This window comes from Puma concolor, chromosome A3 (assembly GCF_028749965.1).
Source record: "Puma concolor isolate L17-30 chromosome A3, mPumCon1.1.hap2, whole genome shotgun sequence".
In the NCBI taxonomy this organism is placed as follows: Eukaryota; Metazoa; Chordata; class Mammalia; order Carnivora; family Felidae; genus Puma; species Puma concolor.
The window spans coordinates 136,394,592-136,414,091 of record NC_141669.1 but is presented as its reverse complement, the minus strand read 5'-3'; the positions used below and the strand labels follow the sequence as shown (position 1 = coordinate 136,414,091).

Below are 19,500 nucleotides of genomic sequence, written 5' to 3'. Positions count from 1 at the left end.
ACGCACTGAAAATAGCTCCTACAAAGTGACTGTGGTCGGGGGTGAGGTGGGGGCTTGGCTGTGACTCAGTGGGGACCCATTCCTCCCTGGCAGGGATCCTGCAAGAAATGATGTATTTGAGTGCGTCACACGTAGTTTTTCTACAGACGTATACTTCTTTATTAAAATTCTCTGGGTAACTGTTACACAATGTAAATTTTTAATAAGCTCTAATTACTAGCCTAAAAGAATTTGTGGAGGGAAAATGTGGTTAGTGCTTCAAAGTAAACACCTAGGCACAAACGTGTCATTTCTTATTTTAAACCCTTATCAGTTACTGCCTAAATCAGCTGGTTTTCCTCTCTGCCAGGTAGGAAGCGTCTGCTTTTTTGCGTGAGTAGCGTTTCCTGTTCAGCTCTTTCCGTGCAGGGGACAGTAGGGAAGCGTTTATGCCCCTAATGCGTGAGTGGGGAAAGGGTGGTGGCCACCATCGAGGTTGGCCAGACTGTGAGGGGCCAGATCTGCGGGGCTTGACATGCCCAGTCTCCCTTGTTTTAGCATCCTGAGAGCGCATTTTTACATCGTCCCTAACATAAGAGCACGGAGGTGGAGACAGGTTAAATCACTTAACGTGGGCACGCAGCTAGTGAGTTGTGGTCGGGGGATTCATTTCATTTCAGGGACGTTCGGTTCCAGTGCCCATGAGCTCGGCCGCACTTCCCCACTGCACTGGAGGGAGGGTTGCCTGCCGTCCGCTGGGGAGGCAGGGAAGAGCTGGCTTAATGGGGAAGAGCCGGTGTGGCAGCGGGCTCGTGTTTGGCCAGGGTGAGTTGGAGGAAGCCGTTAGACATCCACGTGGAGGGCTCCGCTTGGGTGTCGCCACGTGGTTTGATGGGAATCAGTGTCACGGAGTGTGTGAAGCTGTGCGACAAGTACGTTAAGGGCAAGACAAGACACGGGGCGGACTTTCTTTCCGATTCTTGGTTACGAGGTCAAACTCATCTGTTTTCCTTTCTTTCTTTTTTTTTTTTAAAATATTTTTTAAAAATGTTTATTTATTTATTTATTTATTTATTTTTTCAACGTTTATTTATTTTTGGGACAGAGAGAGACAGAGCATGAACGGGGGAGGGGCAGAGAGAGAGGGAGACACAGAATCGGAAACAGGCTCCAGGCTCTGAGCCATCAGCCCAGAGCCCGACGCGGGGCTCGAACTCACGGACCGCGAGATCGTGACCTGGCTGAAGTCGGACGCTTAACCGACTGCGCCACCCAGGCGCCCCAAAAATGTTTATTTATTTTTAAGAGAGAGATACACACAGAGCGCGAGCAGGGGAGGGCCAGAGAGAGGGAGACACAGAATCCGAAGCAGGCTCCAGGCTCCCAGGTATCGGCACAGAGCCCGACGCGAGGTTCGAACTCGCAAACCGCGGGATCATGACCCGAGCCGAAGTCGGCCCCTTAACAGACTGAGCCACCCAGGCGCCCCCCCCCCCATATGTTTTTCTTTTGACCATTTGACACTTGTTTGCATAGCACTCCACGGACATTTCTGCCAGGGCTCGGCCAGCTGCTTCGTTCCCTCACTTCTGAGTTCCCCGATAGAGGAGAGGTTACCATCGTGTTGATGAGAGGTGACTCACAAGTCAGGTCGACAGCACTGAAAGAAAGGCACTTAGCTTTTCTTTATGACTCTGGTCCGGTCACCCTTCTCTTGCGTTATAACCTACCCACTTCATTTTAGAGGAGTCGGTCAAGTTCTCAAGACTCCCACGGGAAAGGGTGTGGAGGTAGAAGGTTTGCTGCAAGGACCTGCTTTTGCTCAGGTGTGACCTGATGAGTATGGCTTTGTCCCCTCTTCCCCTTTAGATGGATTTGAAGACTACGGCCCAGATCGTGACAGCATGAGGCTAACGGCCTTTCTGGACATTCCAGGCCAGGGTAACCTGCCTCCCCTCGCTCGCCTGGAAAAGTATGCTTTCAGTGAGAACGTCTTCAACCGGTGAGCTCGCCAGTCCTTCCCACGCTCGCAGCCCTCTGTTGGGTCTGGTTTGAGCTGACAACAGTGGCCGTTTTTCTGTGACAGCTCTGAGGACTCTCGTGGATGAGGTGGAACGCGGGCTGTTCCCAGGGTGCCGGGATCCTGTCTGAATGGTGCCATTTGATTAGGTTTTTCTGTTACTCTTGTGACCGTTTTGCTGATCACTTGGTACAAGCCAGGAATAAAATGGTGACGCAATTTAATGGTGTTTAGATAGGATTGCTGACCGGCTTTCTTTCCATCTGTGCAATTCGCAGAAAAGTAAAATGCGCCCCCATAATTGAGGAGCATCCGTTGGGAGCATGGCTCTCTTGTTTTGATTTTTGACCGGAACTTTCCTGCAGATTGTCCCAATGTGATGTCACTCCTTGGGGTGCTGGCGGGACTCTTCTCCAGCCTCAGACCACGCCTCTTTGACAGATGACCTTGACTGTTATTTCCTAAAGAAGTAAGAAACTAAGGCACCTCTTTTCACCTTACAATCTGCCCAAACCTGAGTCTGAGGGCATTCTTCCCTCCTGTCTTGGGGGCGAGTGGCCAGGAGGAGGCAGCTCTCTTCTTGTCTCCCTTCCTCCATCACATACACCTGCTGTCTTCAGCATCCTCCTTCTCGCCTGTGACACACACCCTTTCCTTCCACTCACAAGCCGTTGTGTGTTTCTCATTCCGAACAGTCCTCTGGACTTGTCTACCTGTGGCCTTGCCTCATACCTGCCTTTAAGTACACCGTTCTGGGAAGGCTGGATGATACTCGTTGAGTCTCTTTACTTTCCGTTGCCTCTTTAAAAAAATTACATTCTGTGCCTCTCTGTCTATTAAATCGTGGAAGGTTCACAGCAATTGCTGCTGAGTGAGTCCGATTATTATCCCAATTTTACAGATAGAGAAATGATGGGACTCTGAATGATGTCTTTTGATGAGCACTTCTTAATTTAAATGTAGTTCACGATTTTGAAACTTTTTCTTTTATGCTCGGGGCTTTCTTGTCACGTATAAGAAACGTTCTCCTCCCCCAAGGCCATCAAGATATTTCCTTATATATTGTCTTCTTGATGTTTTATTGTTTTACCTTTCACGTTTGGAACTGCAGCCCACCTGGAATTGCTTTCTTTGTGTATTATGTGAGGTAGGCGTCAAGTTTCATTTCCTTCCATATGGTATCCAATTGACCCAGTGCCGTTTATTGAAAATACTGCCTTTTATCTATGCTTTGCTTTGCCACCTTTGTCTTAAATCAAGTGTTCATACCTGGACTTTCTAGTCTGCTCCCTTTGGTCTATTTGTCTGTCATTGCACTGGGACCCCACTGTCTTCATTTCTGCAATTTTTATCATCACAATCTTGGTATAAAGTAAAGAAAGTCCTCCCACTTTGTTCTTAAAATGGTCTTGGCTGTTCTGGACTTTTTGCATTTCCAAATGCATTTTAGCACCAGTTCATCAACTTCTAGAAAAAAACCCGCTGGGATTTTCATTGGAATTGTGTTGCATCTATAAATCAATTTGTAAAGAATTGACACCTTTGCACTATATTTAGTTTTCTGATCCTTCCATTTTTTTGAAGATTTTCTTAAATTTGTGTGTACATACACATAAATAACTAAAACTATGATACATGGTTTTCCGTTGTTGTAGAGATCTGTATCGTTTCCATTTAGTTTTAGGTATTTGATCTTTTATGTGAATGTAAATTGTATCATTTCTTAAAATTTTTATATTCTAATGGTTGTTGATAATATGAAAATGGAATTCATTTTTATACTTTGATTTTGTCTCCATTGATTATGCTACGTTTACTTACTAATTTCAGTAACTTCCCTGGGGGTTCTTTGGGTTTTCTACATACTACAATGATGTTGTCTGTGAAAAATGATAATTTTATTTCTTCCTTTCCTATCTTGTTTTATATTTTTAGTAGCTACATCTTATCAGCTTAAGAAAATGTATATTTCTGGGGCGCCTGGGTGGCTTGGTCAGTTATGCATCTGACTTCGGCTCAGGTCATGATCTCACAGTTCGTGAGTTCGAGCCCCGCGTCGGGCTCTGTGCTGACAGCTCGGAGCCTGGAGCCTGCTTTGGATGCTGTGTCTCCCTGTCTCTCTGCCCCTTTCCCGCTCGCACCCAGTCTCTCTCTCTCGCTCTCTCAAAAATAAATAAACGTTAAAAGAAAAAAAGAAAATGTGTATTTCTTATTTGCTAAGAGATTATGTTTCAACTTTTTTCTTAAATGAAAACCAATTTTTTAAAAGTTTTATAAGAATCTCTGCACTTAACATGGGGCTCGAACTCACAATCCTGAGATGAAGGGTCTCATGCTCTACTGACCGAGCCCATCAGGTGCTCCTGTTTTTAAACTTCTAAAAATAATTTCAGGGGCACCTTGGTGGCTCAGTCGGATAAGCGTCCGACTTCAGCTCAGGTCATGATCTCACGGTTTGTGGGTTCAAGACCCATCTTGGGCTCTGTGCTGACAGCTCAGAGCCTGGAACCTGCTTCCGATTCTGTGTCTCCTCTCTCTGCCCTTCCCCTCGTCACGCTCACTCTCTCTCTCTCAAAAATAAATATTAAAAAAATGTTAAAAAATATAAAAATAAAAATAATTTCAGACTTACAGAAAAGTTTTAAGAGTAATATAAAGAATTCCTGTCTGTTTTTTACTCAGATTCATCAAGTTTGTTTTAACATTCAGTCTGTCTTTATTTTCACGGTTTTTCAAAGCCATTTGAGAGTAAATGTGCCCATCATGTTGCTTTCTCTTTAATGACTTCCGTGTGCTTTTTTTCTAACAAGGACATTCACTGTTCACGTATATAATCACAGAATAGTGATCCAACTCAGGAAATTCAACTTTGATACAATACTGTTACCTAATACCTAGATTTTAATCAAATTTTCTAGTGGTCCTAAGAGTGTCCTTTAAATCAGGGTTTTTGTCTGTTTGGTTGGTTTTCAGGTCTAGAATCCAACCCAGCATCGTGTATTGTATTTGATTGTCATGTTTCTTCAGGCTCATTCAATCTCTAACGGTTTCTCAGCCTTTCTTCGCCTCTCCTGATACTCTTGACAGTTTTGAAGGGTACAGGTGATTTATTATATAGAATAAACTTACTAAGAGTTTTTTAAAAAATCCTCAATGAGGTCTGCATTTTATATAATGCTTCTTTTATATCTGTTGAGATGCCTTTTCTCCTTTAATCTTTTTCCAACTTTCTTGAAAACTTCTTTTGTTATGAAATATAGCACTTGCAGATAATTGGATAAAACGTGTATGAAAAACCCAAGGAGTGTTTATGAAGTAAATGCCCATGTGGCCATGACTGAGGTCATCCCAGATGCGTGTCCTCCCTACCCTCCTGACCACCACTCCCTCCCTGCCATGCGGTGGCCACCTTCCGATGTTTATGTTCATTACATCCTTCATTTTGTTTCCGGTCTTAGCACCTAAGTATCTGCTTCCAAATAGAACAAGTTAATTTTGTTGTTTCTGAACTTGAGATGTGGGAAATCATATAGGATATGTCACTTTGTGGTTTTGCATGTCGTTTTGAGTTTGTTGATTTTATAACAGTGTGCTGTTTGAATATACCGTACTGACATCTTATCCATCCACTGTTAGAGTACTTCAAGTGTTCTTACTTTTTATTTTAGAGAGAGAGAGACAGAGACAGAGCACAAATGGAGGGGAGGGGGGAGGGAGGGAGACAATCCAAAGCAGGCTCCAGGTTCCGAGCTGTCAGCACAGAGCCCGACGCGGGGCTCGAACCCACGAACCGAGAGATCATGACCTGAGCCGAAGTCGGACGCTCAACCGACCCAGCCACCCAGGTGCCCCAGGTTTTCTCACTCTTATGAACGACTTTGCCGTAAACAATCTAATATATGTAGACGGGTGCAAATTAGTACACATCTCTGTAAGACGTACAGCCCGGCAAGAACTCCTAAGTGATGAGACATGCTTGTCTTCTGCTTTAGGAGATAACTGCCAGGTTTCCAAAGTGGTTGCATCAGTGTGTATTCCCACCTTTGCCCCACATTTTATCGGCCAGCAGGTATTGTCAGATTTTAAGATAGTAGCCAGTCTGGTAGTGTGCTGGTAGATGTGACAGTATTGCTTTGCGATTTTAATTTACATCTTCTTTATTTATGAGTTCGAACACCTTTTAATATGTGTGTTGGACATCGGCATTTCTTTTTTGTGAAGTGCCTGCTGAAATCTTTCTTTGGTGAGGAAGATAGATTATCTCTCTTTTTATTACTATTATTATTATTATTAGTTTTAATTTTAATTTAATTTATTTTTTTAATTTACATCCAAGTTAGTTAGCATCTAGTACAACAATGATTTCAGTAGATTCTTTAGTGCCCCTTACCCGTTTAGCCCATCTGCCCCTCCCACAACCCCTCCAGCAACCCTCAGTTTGTTCTCCATAAGTCCTCATACGAGTGAAGTGCTAGGATATGTGTCTTTCTCTGACTAATTTCGCTTAGCATAATACCCTCCAGTTCCATCCGCGTAGTTGCAAATGGCAAGATTTCATTCTTTCTGATGGCCGAGTAATACTCCATTGTATATATATCCCACATCTTTATCCATTCATCCATCGATGGACATTTGGGCTCTTTCCACACTTCAGCTATTGTTGATAGTGCTGCTATAAACATGGGGGGGCATGTGTCCCTTCGAAACGGCACACCTGTATCCCTTGGATAAATGCCTACTACTGCAATTGCTGGGTCGCAGGGTACTTCTATTTTTAATTTTTTGAGGAACCTCCATATTGTTTTCCAGAGTGGCTGCACCTGTTTGCATTCCCAATCTCTCTTTTTATTATTGACTTGTAGGACCTCTTTATATATTCTGGATTTCAAACCTTGGTCAGTTATGTACAGCAAACATCTTTCCTCATCTTGTGGCTTGTGTTTCGGCTGTCTTTATGGTGTTCTTTTGGTGACCAGAAGCTATTCATTTTGATGTAAATTTATCAACATTTTCTTTTAGCCTTAGTGCATTTTGAAGCTTCCTTAAAATGTCTTCCTTTACCCCAAGATCGTAACAGAATGTTTTATATTGCTTTAAAGATTTTTTTTTTCTTTCACATTTGGGTCTGCAATCTGTCTGAAAGTAATTTTTGTTCCTTGTATGAACAAGGGGTCCAGTTTCATTTTCCTAATTATGACAATACCACTTTGCAAAAATAGGTTTGCCCCCATTGCGCTGGGGTGCCACCTCCGTTATAATCCAGTCTGTGATTGGGCTGTCTCTTCTTCCAGCAGTCTGTTCGTCTCCCCCTCAGCCGGTACCACACTGTCTTGATTACTGTAGATTAGTAGTGGGTCTTGATACTTGATTGAGCAAGACTTGCAACTTTGTTTTTCTTCTCTGACATGATTTGGTCCTTCGCATTTTCATATAAATTCCAAAATCAGCTCATCAGATTCTAATAAAACAAAACACTTCTTGGGATTTTGCTTGAGTTTGCATTGAATGGATATATCAGTTTGGGGAGTATTGTCCTCTTTACAATATTTAGACTTCCAATCCATAAACATGGTATATCTTTCTCTTTATGTAGGTTTTCTTGAATGTCCCGATAAAAATCTGGTCATTTTCTCTGTGGAAGTTTTGTGCTTTTTTTTTTTTTTTTGCTGGTGTATTTTCAAAGAAATTCAAGACATTTCATTTTATCCAGTTAAAGACTTAAATCTAACTGCAGTATCATTATTGCACTCAACCCAATTAACAAGAATGCCTTCAGCCTACCAATCTATGTTAAATTTTCCCTGTCTCAGAAATGCCTTTTTATGGTTGATTTGTTTGAATCATGATCCAAATAAGGTCCACACATTTCATTAGGTAGATGTGTCTCTTAAGTCTTTTTTGGTTTGCAGTTTTTTTTCTTTTCCTTTTGATCTTGAATCCCTTTTAATCTCTAATTGATTCTCCCTCTCATCTTTTCCCTACATCATCTATTTGTTGAAGGGGTCATTAGTCTTGTAGAATTTTCCACATTCTGGGTTTGGTGGTCATTATTCTCATGGTGTAATTTAACATATTCCTTTGTTCTTTGTGTTTTCTGTGAACCAAAAATTACACTTGGAGACTTGATTAGATTTTGCTTCAATTTTTTTTTTTTTTAAACAATACTTCTTGTGTTGTTTTGTATATTTCTCATTACAAAACATCCCGAAACAATGTCCGGGTGTTCCGCTTTTGGAGATGTTCATGTCGAGCAGTGGGTGCAGGTGTTGGATTCTTTCATTATAAAATTCCCCACCAGCCTTTCTTCTCATGACTTTAGTGGTCACAAATAATCATTGCTTAGATCTATTATCTCATTCTGTGTTAGAAAATGGTAATTTTCTTTTTATTGTCTGTGAAATCTGTAGTATGGCCCCATTTTCCATTCTGTTATTTGTTATTATTGCCTTTTCTTTCTTTTCCCCCTGGATAATTCTTACCAGGGGATTATCAAGTATATTAGTTATGTTGAAGAATCAAGTTTTGGCTTTGATATTCCCTATTGTGTGTTTATTTTCTAGTTCAATAATTTCTCCTCGAATTCATATTATTTTCTTTTTTGAGGCGAGTTTTGTTGCTGTTCTTTTTCTTGTGAGTTATGTTTAGCTATGTTTTTGGCCTTTTTTTTTTTTGAGTTTATTTACTTATTTTGAGGTAGGGGAAGGAGCAGAGAAGGAGGGAGGGAGAGAGGATCCTAAGCAGGTTCCTCACTGTCATCACGGAGCCCAACGTGGGACTTGAACTCATGAACCTGAGATCATGACCTGAGCGGAAATCAGGAGTTGGACGCTTAACCCACTGAGCCACCCAGACACCCCCTGGCCTTTTTTAAAATAACATTGTCAGGTTGCTATTAGGGACTGGAAGTACTTAAGTGTTAGATTAGCTGCATCCTCAAATTCTGATAGTAATATTTTTATTGCTTTTTGCTATCAAGTATTTTTTTCTTTTTAATTTTTTTTTTCAACGTTTATTTATTTTTTGGGACAGAGAGAGACAGAGCATGAACGGGGGAGGGGCAGAGAGAGAGGGAGACACAGAATCGGAAACAGGCTCCAGGCTCCGAGCCATCAGCCCAGAGCCTGACGCGGGGCTCGAACTCACGGACCGCGAGATCGTGACCTGGCTGAAGTTGGACGCTTAACCGACTGCGCCACCCAGGCGCCCCCTGTTAATTGTATTCTTAGTTTAAGTCTTCTGTGGTCAGAGAACTTACTTTGTATTATTTCTCTTCCTTTAACGTTTCTGAAACTGCTTTAGGTGGTGAAAGTTCCATGTACACTTGAAGGGAATGTGCATCCCAGTATTTTGGGGTACAGTATCTTATAAACGTCAGTTAGGGCAAGTTGGCTGAAAACACTGTCCAGGTCTTCTGTGTTCTTACTTATTTTCCGTCTGCTTGTTCTGTCAGTTACTGAGAGAGGGGTGTTGGAATCTGCAGCTGTGATTATGGATTTGTCTATTTTTCAATTCTAACAGCTTCTTTGGTGTATTTTGAACCTCTGTGCTTGGGTGCATACACATTTAGTAGTGTTCTGTTTTCTTGAATAAATTGATCTGTCTATCTCTGTGTAATGCCTCTCTTTGTCCCTAGTAAATATTCCTTTCTCAGAACCTTACTCCCTGAATTTAACATATGCACTTTCCTTTGATTACTGATTGGATGATATATTTCTGTTCGTATGTTTATTTTTAACCTATTCATGTCTTATATTTGGAGGGTAGTTATTATAGAAGGCATATAGTTGGGTCTTTTTTACCCAATTTAATAATCTCTGCCTTTTAATATGAATGTTTAGGTCATACACATTTTTTTTTTTTAATTTTTTTTTCAACGTTTTTTATTTATTTTGGGACAGAGAGAGACAGAGCATGAATAGGGGAGGGGAGGGGCAGAGAGAGAGGGAGACACAGAATCCGAAACAGGCTCCAGGCTCTGAGCCATCAGCCCAGAGCCTGACGCGGGGCTCGAACTCACGGACCGCGAGATCGTGACCTGGCTGAAGTCGGAGGCCTAACCAACTGCGCCACCCAGGCGCCCCTAGGTCATACACATTTGAAGTGACGATTGATAGGGTTTGGTTGGTTTAAATGTACCATCTTTCTTTTCGTTTTCTTTTTAAAAAATTTTTTTTAACGTTTGTTTATTTTTTGAGAGACAGAGACAGAGCATGAGCTGGGGAGGGGGTGAGGGTGGGGGGGAGTCACAGATTCCGAAGTAGGCTCCCGGCTCCGCGAGCTGTCGGCACAGAGCCCCACGCGGGGCTCGACCCCATGAACCACGAGATCGTGACCTGAGCCAAAGTCGGACGCTTAACCCAGATGCCCCCTTTTCGTTTTCTATCGACTCCACTCGTCTTGCTGTTTTTCTCCTTTGCTGCTGCTTTCAGAGAGGGGGTGTGTGAACATAAACAATTTGTATTTCATATTTGAAACAGAAGAATCATTTCTTTGGACTTTTTTTGCTTCCATTTTTACGATTCCAGTTTATCTTCACTATCTATCGGCTTATTAGTTACGCTTCCTTTAATAAATTTGTATTGGTTGTTCTGGGGAGTATAATGTACTTCGCTGACTTATTACAACATGTATTCCAATGAAATGATGCCACTCTGCATACGGTGCAAGGTCCTGCGTGAGCACGTCCTGAGAGTACAGACTATGCTCGCGGGGGCTGCCGTTGCCTCTTCCCACCTTTGGTGCTCTTGTTTTTCTGTAGTGCACGCCATCATGCATCCCACCCACCGTACCTTGCTACTTTATTTCCTGGAGATATCCAACCATCTTCTAAAGCAATGAAAATGAGGAACATACTTTTTTGATATTTGCCATCATTTAGGCTGTTTTCGTGCTTTTCATTTCTTTTTGTGAAATGCTCATTCTCACTCGGCATCATTTGGCCGCAAGAACCTCCTTTTTGACTCTTGTTAGTCTAAGACTGCTGCCCGTGAATTCTCACAAGCTTTTATATGAAACAGTCTTTATTTCGCTTCCATTTAGTTAATAAATTTTAATTTTGAGCGTAGTTTTGGATTTCAAGAAAAATCAAGCAGAGCATGCAGAGTTCCTGTATCCTTCACTGTCCGAGCACGTCCAGCCTTTCCAGCAACCCTTCTGCGTGTTTTTTTTTTTTTTTTAATTTTTGTTTAATGTTTGCTTATTTTTGAGAGAGAGAGACAGAAAGAGACAGAGCATGAGCAGGGGAAGGGCAGAGAGAGAGGGAGACACAGAATCCGAAGCAGGCTCCATCCAGGCTCTGAGCCGTCAGCACAGAGCCCGACGTGGGGCTCAAACCCATGAACCGTGAGATCATGACCTGAGCCGAAGTCTGGCGTTTAACCGACGGAGCCCCCTCCCCCCCCCCAGGCACCCCAGCCCTTCCGCATGATAATCATGCTTATTTTAAAGTCCTTGTGTGATCGGTCTGTGTCTGGGTCCCATGTCCTCCCCCTCCGTGTCCTGCCTTCCTCCTGCACATCTTCACCCTGAGCTCCCTGGCTCACTCCCCTGTGTTCTCCTCCCCTCTCTTGAGGGTCTTGTCACTGTCCATCCTCGTTCATTTGCTTGCCTACATCCCGGTGGGAGCTGTGCCCCTCAGGGCAGGCCCTGGAACATGGGCATCTCTTGGCCCTGCATCTGGGGCTGGGTAATTGGGCTAACTCACAGACTCACGACAGTGACCGCACCAGTGGGTGAGAGAAGGAAGGGACGAAGACACAAGAGGTTACTTCCATGCTAAGAGTTCCAGGGAACATTGCTGAGTAAAATTGAGTCATCCACTTTATATTTCAAAAAATTCACAAAAATAACACATTCTTGAAACATTTAGCAATTTCGGGAGTTCTCTGAAACAGGAAGTCTCCCTCCCCCGCTACTGCAGTCTAAGGTAATATATGCTTCCAGACTTTTCCCTAAATGAGTGTATGCATATACAAGTAACGTGTATTGCACATACATACGTAAACATAGTTTGTATTAAGAAATGGGCTCATACTGTGTATAAAATTCTTCACGTCATCTTTTCATTTACGGTATCACAGGCGTCTTTCTAAGTCAGTGCATATCTATCGGTAACTTTGAAACTGCTTATACAGCATGCCCATGGATAGATCTAGCATAAGTTATTTAAGCTTCCCTCTTTTGGTAGACATTTTAATTGCAGTTCTTTGCTTGTGTTGTGATACTGATGGCTGATGCGCTTGAGGGCTTACCACGGGCCAGGGACCATGCCCTGAGCTTCCGGTGGCTGAGCTCATCGAACTTTCTAATGCTTTCTGAATCACGCACAGTTGTTCTCTCTCCTTTCTCCTCATTAGCATAGCTGGCACTGAGAAGGACTGAGCCTGATGTTTCTGGACTGTGCTCATCCACTATGACCTCTCCAGGTCATTCCAGCCCAAAGCAGCCAAGTTTTCCAAAGTGTTGGTGCCAGAGCACTGGCGTGTGGGAGTCTAGCTTTCCCGTTCTGTATTCACTGCAGCGGATACACTGTCGCTCCCTGCTTCAGGGGCCCTCTCTTGCCCCTCTCCTCACTTCCCTTAAGAGGGCAGGTCCCTTGCGACCACTCGAAGCTGGATTCAGGTCTGTCTATCCATTCTATGGCCCTGGAAGCAGATTGGGGATCTTAGTTGCTTGATTTCCCAGGGGAGGCCAACCTGAATGTGGTCCAGTGAAATGTAATCAGGGACTTTATAGTGTCTGTTTTCGACTTTCCCAAACCTCCTGGCTGCCAGATCTCGACCTTTCATCCCAGGGGTGGTATAAGTCTCTCCGAGGACAGGCTTGAGTTGATGGATTTTTTTCCTGTCGTGTGCTGGGCCAAACGACTACCTCTTTGAATTCCACGTTTCCAGTCTTTTCCTGCAAATCAAGGTGGGTTTGCAACTTCAGCTAATTCTGATGTACGGCCAGAAATGATGCGTGCTGTTCCTGGGTTGTGAGGGGCTCAGAGGAACAGGCAGAGGCAGGCAGGGGCTCCTTTCCATTGGCTCCAAGAAGCCTTTCCAGAGTGCCTGTCCCTCATCTTGGGCAGAGGCCTCCAGGCCACAGCTGATCACACTGACTTTCCCCTGTATTAATGTCTTTGTTTAAAACTGCTTTACTGGAGTGCCTGGGTGGCTCAGTTGGTTAAGCGTCCGACTTCGACTCATATCGCGATCTCATGGTTTGTGGATTCAAGCCCCACGTCAGGCTCTGTGCTGACAGCTCAGAGCCTGCAGCCTGCTTCAGTTTCTATCTCTCTCTCTCTCTCTCTGCCCCTCCCCCACTCGTGCTCATGCTTGTCTCTCCCTGTGTCTCAACAATAAATACACATTGAGAAACAAAACAAAACAAAACGCCGCTTTACTGAGGCATATATGTCATGCAATAAAATTCACCCACCTAAAGCACCCAGGTGGATACGTGCCAACGGTCACACAACCCTCAACCAGAGGCACATTTGGACATTGCCATCACCGCCTTGTGTCCTTGTTCTTGCTTTTGCCCTGTCCCTCGCTTCCTCCCTGCTGCGGACCAGGCAACCAGCGATTTGTGTCTGGAGGCAAAGATTTTGCCTTTTCTAGAATTCCTTATAAACGGAATCGTGTGTCGTGTTGTCTTTTCTCTCTGGCTTCTTTTCCTTAGTAAAATACGTTGGGAAGTTATCCCCGTTATTACCACTAGGCTGTTCCTTTTTTAGTGTCCATTGTATGGACAGTTGGTGCCTTGTGTGTATATTCCCTCGGCGAGGAACATGGAAATTCGTCCACTTTGTGGCTATTGTGAATCGCGCCAGTATGAACATTTGTGTACAAGTCTGTATGTGGACATAAGTTTTCATTTCATCTGGCCAAATACCTAAGAATGAATTGCTGGATTGAATGATAAATGCATATTTAGCTTTTTAAGAACCTACCGTTTTCTAAATTACTGTACTATTTTGCATTCCTACCAACAGTATCTGTGGGTTCCTGTTGCCTCGTATCTGTGCCAGCAAAGGTGTTGGCTTTTAATAAAAGTATTAATTTTAGTTATTTTTTTTAATTTTTAAATTTTATTTTAAGTAGGCTCCACGCCCATTGTGGGGCTTGAACTCACCACCCTGAGATCAAGACCTGAGCTGAGATCAAGAGTCGGATGCTTAACTGACTGTGGCCCCCAGGTGCCCCTCAGCAGTTTTAGATTTACAGAAGAGTTGCAAAGCTAGTACAGAGGGTTCCTTATACCTTTAATCTTCTAATGAGGTGATTCTCAACCAGGGCTGATTTTTGGCCCCATAGACCTGTCGCAATGTCCGGAGACATAGTTTAGTTGTCACATCATGGGGTGGGGGGCAGCCAGGGGGATTCTACTGACACCTAGTGGGTAGAGGCCATTTGAGATTGAGGTGGCCATTGGATGCCTCTTGGGACCTTTTCCTTCTGCATGTATTGATTACTGAATTCCCGCCTACTGTCATGGAGCCTCTCTTCCGAGTCTATCGAGGCCTGAAGAATCAATCCAAAAAGGAGAAAGTCGTTTTTCTCCAGCTCCAAGTAGACAGTTTCAACCTCCAGTGACCACCAGACCAGAGGACACAGGTCTGGTTCCTATAGGACAGTGACCCACATGGGAATGACTATCTTTGGACGTTCCTTGACCGTCTCTCCTCCCTCTGGACAGAGGTCACTGACTTTGCTTTGTTCCTTGGTTTTACTACCTGCCCTTCACACAATGCCTGTAATTAGCATACCGCCACTCAGTGTTGCCCAAGTAACTGTATAGATCATTTCTCATCTCCACAGTCAGATTATTGCCAGAGGGCTGAATGACATCCTCCGGGACTTCAGTAACAATGAGGAGGACTTCTTAATGGTCATGGAGATTGTGGTCAGATTGTCAGAAGACGCAGGTGTGTATAAGGATTGTGTACGTTTATTTTTTACTTGTGTATTTTCAAGAAATTGCGTATAACCACCGGTAGTGAATTAAAAAGAAAACCTGGGTATTGATCGAAAATTTTAAGCAATGTCTAAGCATGAATGGATATTGTCATCAACAATGGGTGTCTTATTTGGCATCAAATTATCCTTATTTTTAGAAAATTAGAATGACTAATGGCCATGAATGCCATTTGCCCTGGCAGTTAAGGCCTTTTGTATTTCATGCATTTTGCCCGACTGTTGGTTGCTAAGAAAGACCACATCAAAAGAAGTCTTTTGGATTAGAACAATCCCAGTCATTAGTTTCCGTCACCTGTAATCTTTGTAGGCTGATCTTGATTTCTCTCTCTCTCTCTCTCTCTCTACCTCTCCATGATTGCTCTCCGGGGAGGAAAGCACGCTGCTGGGTGGTAGACACTGAGATGTCCCTCCTCGCCCCCCCTCCCCCATGCACGCAGGAGTGAGTGGTGGGGTTACCAGTACTGAGAGCTGCCCTGCGCCCCCTGACCCCCCATTTGTAACGATCAGTGAACAGCTTCAGAAAGTTTCTGAAATCTTACACTGCTTTAGATTTTGATCATTTTCACTGAAAATAGAAAAATAAACATTCCATATAGCTCCTGTATTAGTTTAAAATATTCAGATGAATATGACACAATGCTTTTAAAAAGGCCCAAGTGGATGTTTTGAATCCTTAAATGGGTTCTCTTTGTAAATGAGTCACCATTTACAGTGCTGAAGCAATTATATATTTGTGTTAAATTTAATGTGGTATATTGGAGCTAGAGCCTCTCTTTTGTTTAATGCTCTGCCTTAGAAATAATTGGGATGCGTGGATTGTGGGGGAGTGCACTTATGAAAGAATTATTTATAATGTATACATTCCGGCTGGAATTTAAATAAGCACAACCCATAGGTCTGGCATATGTGCCATTAGTTGTAATGGCTTTTGGACGCTGGCCCAGCGTTGCAGACTGCCTGCTCCCTCCTCGATTTATATATGGCTTGTTATAATAGAGTTGTCATTCTCCCTTCCTTTTATGTTTTTATATTGCTGGATAGCTTATTAGCTTTTTAAGCCTGTCTGTAGCATAAATACTCTAAACGGGAAATGATTTTTAAACTGCGTTTGTCTAATTTCCTTGATGAAGTATTTTAGTAAGAAAAGCTAGAAACTATCGCCATACACTCACTCTGTAAGATGCTTGGCTTATTCTTATACGATTCTTTTCTGATTTTTTATTGCTGCAGAGCCCACGGTGCGGACCGACCTGGTGGAACAGATTCCTCCCATTGCCGTCTTTTTACAAGAAAACAGATCGAATTTTCCAGGGGTGCTCGCGGACTATCTTACACCGATCGTAGTGAGGTACCTCACGGATCCGAACAACCAGGTGTGAAAAATTGTAACCTTAAGATCTGTGCAGCGAATTCTCCTTAGTCATATTTGTAGCTGATATCCATAATTCAGAAAACAGCTTTGTGGAGTTAAGTGATTCAAGAACAAAAGATCTATTTGTGCTCGGTTCCTCCAATTGTTCAGGCGGGTAGCACTCATTCTTATTATCATGAGATACTTCTTTTTTTTTTTAACTTTTTATTATGGAAATTTTCAAACACACAGCAGTAGAGAGAATATTAAAATGAATGTCCGTGTACTCTCTACCCAGCTTCGACTGTCATTAACATTTGACCAGTGTTTTCTCATTTATCTTAAGATAATCCAACCCAGATAAAAGCATTTCCCAGATACCATATCATTTTTACTGTAGATGCTTTAGTATTACTCTCTGAGAAATACAGATACTTTTTAAAACACATAATAGCAATCCCATTATCACATGGATAGAATTTATGAATAGATCTTTGATATTTCACTAATCTCTAGTCATTGTTCAGATTTTTCACTTTTCTCAGAAATCTGGTTTTATGCGGGCAGTCTCTTTAAATCAAATCCACATGAGGTCCATATATTACATTTGATTGATGTACCTTTTACAATTTCTTTTAATTTGTCATAATTCATCCTCCCTTTTATTCCTCTGCTCCAAGGAAACTAAGTCATTAGACTATAGGATTCCCCACATTTGGGATCTGGCTGATTACATCCCCATAGTGTGGTTTGAAATGTTCCTCTGTTCCCAGTACTTCCTACGAACTGCTACTTAAGTCTACAGCCTTGGTCAGACTCAGAGTTTTGGGTTGTTGGATAAGAATCCTTTTTAGGCCCTATTGCTGTATCAGATCAGGAAGCACAAAAGCAGTGTGGCCACTGCATTTGGGTTTTGTCAGCCTTATCTGTTCTTTACAAAATTCCCCACCATGAGTTTGTATTGATATTTCCACGTTAAATTGAGGATTATAGGGCTTTTACTTATTTGATTTTATATTTGTAACTCTTGTGCTTTTTTGTTGTTTTGTTTTTGTCTTTTTACACGGTACACATCTTGCTTTTTAATGGCATTAGTGTGTGTGTGTGTGTGTGTGTGTGTGTATCCAAAATAAAAATGCCAGTATGATTACTAACAGTTTGGTGGGATAACTGAGTATAGTTTAAGGTTTCTTTGCCGTTCTTTTTGTTTTTGGACTGTCTCCCACTAGAGATGCACAGTCGCACAGTCCTATTAACATTAGTATTAATGAGACTGTGTTTCAAAGTTACTTGTATTAACCCTTTTTGTGCCTGAGCTCTCAACTTGATCTGCCATTAGGCTCATTTATCTTCATTTATTTTTTAGTTTTAGGAATTGCTTTAGCTTTTACGTTTGGATTTAATTTAGACTTATAATAATTATTTAAGATGTTTGTACATGATTCCAAGTCAAAACTGTAAAGCAAAGCACATTCAGAAAAATCTGACTTCTATCCCTACCTCCCCCATCTGTTCCCTACTCCTTCTGTAGATAGCCATTTTTTCTACGTTTTGACTTATTCTTTTTTTTCTTTAAAAAAAAAAAGTTTATTTATTTATTTGGAGACAGAGCAAAAGAGACAGAGATGGATCATGAGCAGGGGAGGGGCAGAGAAAGAGAATCCCAAGCAGGCTCCGTGCTATCAGCACAGAGCCCAAGGCAGAGCTTGAACTCACGAACCATGAGATTGTGACCTCAGCCAAAATCAAGAGTTGGATGCTCAACAGACTGAGCCACCCAGGCGCCCCCTAGGTTTTAATTTATTCTTACCTTTAAAAAATACACACAGGGGGGGCCCCTGGGTGGCTTAGTCAGTTAAGCGTCCAACTTCACCTGAGGTCACGATCTCGCAGTCCGTGAGTTCGAGCCCCGCGTCGGGGGTCTCTGCCGACAGCTCAGCTCAGAGCCTGGAGCCTGCTTCGGATTCTGTGTCTCCCCCTCTCTGCTTCTCCCCGGCTTGCAGTCTGCCTCCCTCTCTCTCTGTCTCTCAAAAATAAAGAAACATTAAAAAAATTTTTTTTTTTTTAGTGCACACAAGAGGGTAACTGAGCAGATACGCGTATGTCCTTGTGTTCCTTGTTCCTTTCTCAGATGCAAAGTGGCGGGCCATGCCTGATGCTCTGTCCCTTGCTTTCCCTACCATCCAGGGTATTCTGCAGATCACTCCTTTGCAGTCTAGGCAGAGCTCCCTCATCCCTTTTTCCAGCAGCAAGCTCCTCCACTGCGAGGATGGAGCGTAGTTTATTGATAGACACTTGGCTTCTTTCTACTTTCCTGTCACTTAGAATTGTTGCCACAGGGAGCCTCGCAGCCTTTCTATTTGTCAGTTACTCTGGGATTTGCACAAAGGCTAACTGTATTTTTTTTTTTTTAAGTTTATTTATTTATTTTGAGAGAGAGAATGGGAGCAGGGGAGGGAGAAGCGAGAGGGAGAGACAGAATCCCGAGCAGGCTCCGTGCTGTCAGTGCAGAGCCCGACGCGGGCCATGACCTAAGCTGAAATCAGGAGTTGGATGCTTAATGAACTGAGCCACCCAGGCACCCTAGAGGCTAAATGTGTTTATGATTTTTAATGATATGCCAAGTTTTCATTATTACTGTTTGCAGATAGTTCTGCCATTTTGGCTTGCTATTTCTCCCTTGCTCTGAGCATTTTTAAAAAGCAAATACTTGAGCTGTTAACTATGACAGGGTTAAAGGCAGTGTTCCAATAAGGAAGACAGTCTTTCTGCTTCCCCTCTCCTGATGTCAGTGTTTGGATTACTTTTACATGTTCTTGTCTAGGTGCTTCCGTCTTCCCCCACATAGGTCTGAGCTTAACGTGATGCAGTTTTCCCCATCCATTCATTTATTCTGGCGGTTTCTGAGTGCCCGATATGAGCCAAGCGTGGTGCTTTGTGCTGGGGATAAAGACCTGAGTAGGACCGATTTCCTGCCCCAGAAAGCGAATCTGCACGTAGTGGACATTGTACATCTTCATAATCTTCCTGTTTTTACTTTGGTTGAAAGCTTAGCTTTCTTCCAGCTTTTTTGATACGGTAGATGCAGTGAGCATCTGTTCTTTTACCTTTGGATATGTTCTTGAAAACGAGATTGCACTGGGTCAGAGAACTTGACATTTCCTTGACCTTTGTCATAGATCACTGCC

The 19,500-nt window shown here is 42.8% G+C and overlaps 1 protein-coding gene across 10 annotated transcripts in view; it reads left to right on the top strand.

The window, feature by feature from the left end:
- LOC112869085 (serine/threonine-protein phosphatase 4 regulatory subunit 1) overlaps positions 1-19,500 on the top strand; it is an 83,644-nt gene that overhangs the window by 27,143 nt on the left and 37,001 nt on the right. For 5 of the 10 annotated variants that reach the window (XR_015249567.1, XR_015249566.1, XM_086702566.1 and 2 more), the window contains exons 3-5: positions 1,849-1,981; positions 14,803-14,909; positions 16,192-16,334. Coding sequence is in view for 8 of the 10 variants with exons in the window: in XM_086702566.1 (XP_086558692.1) it covers positions 1,849-1,981; positions 14,803-14,909; positions 16,192-16,334 (383 nt within the window). In the remaining 2 variants the exon portion in view is untranslated. The remainder of the gene's footprint in view (positions 1-1,848; positions 1,982-14,802; positions 14,910-16,191; positions 16,335-19,500) is intronic. The other 5 variants (XM_086702565.1, XM_086702568.1, XM_086702567.1 and 2 more) reach the window with 2 other exon arrangements.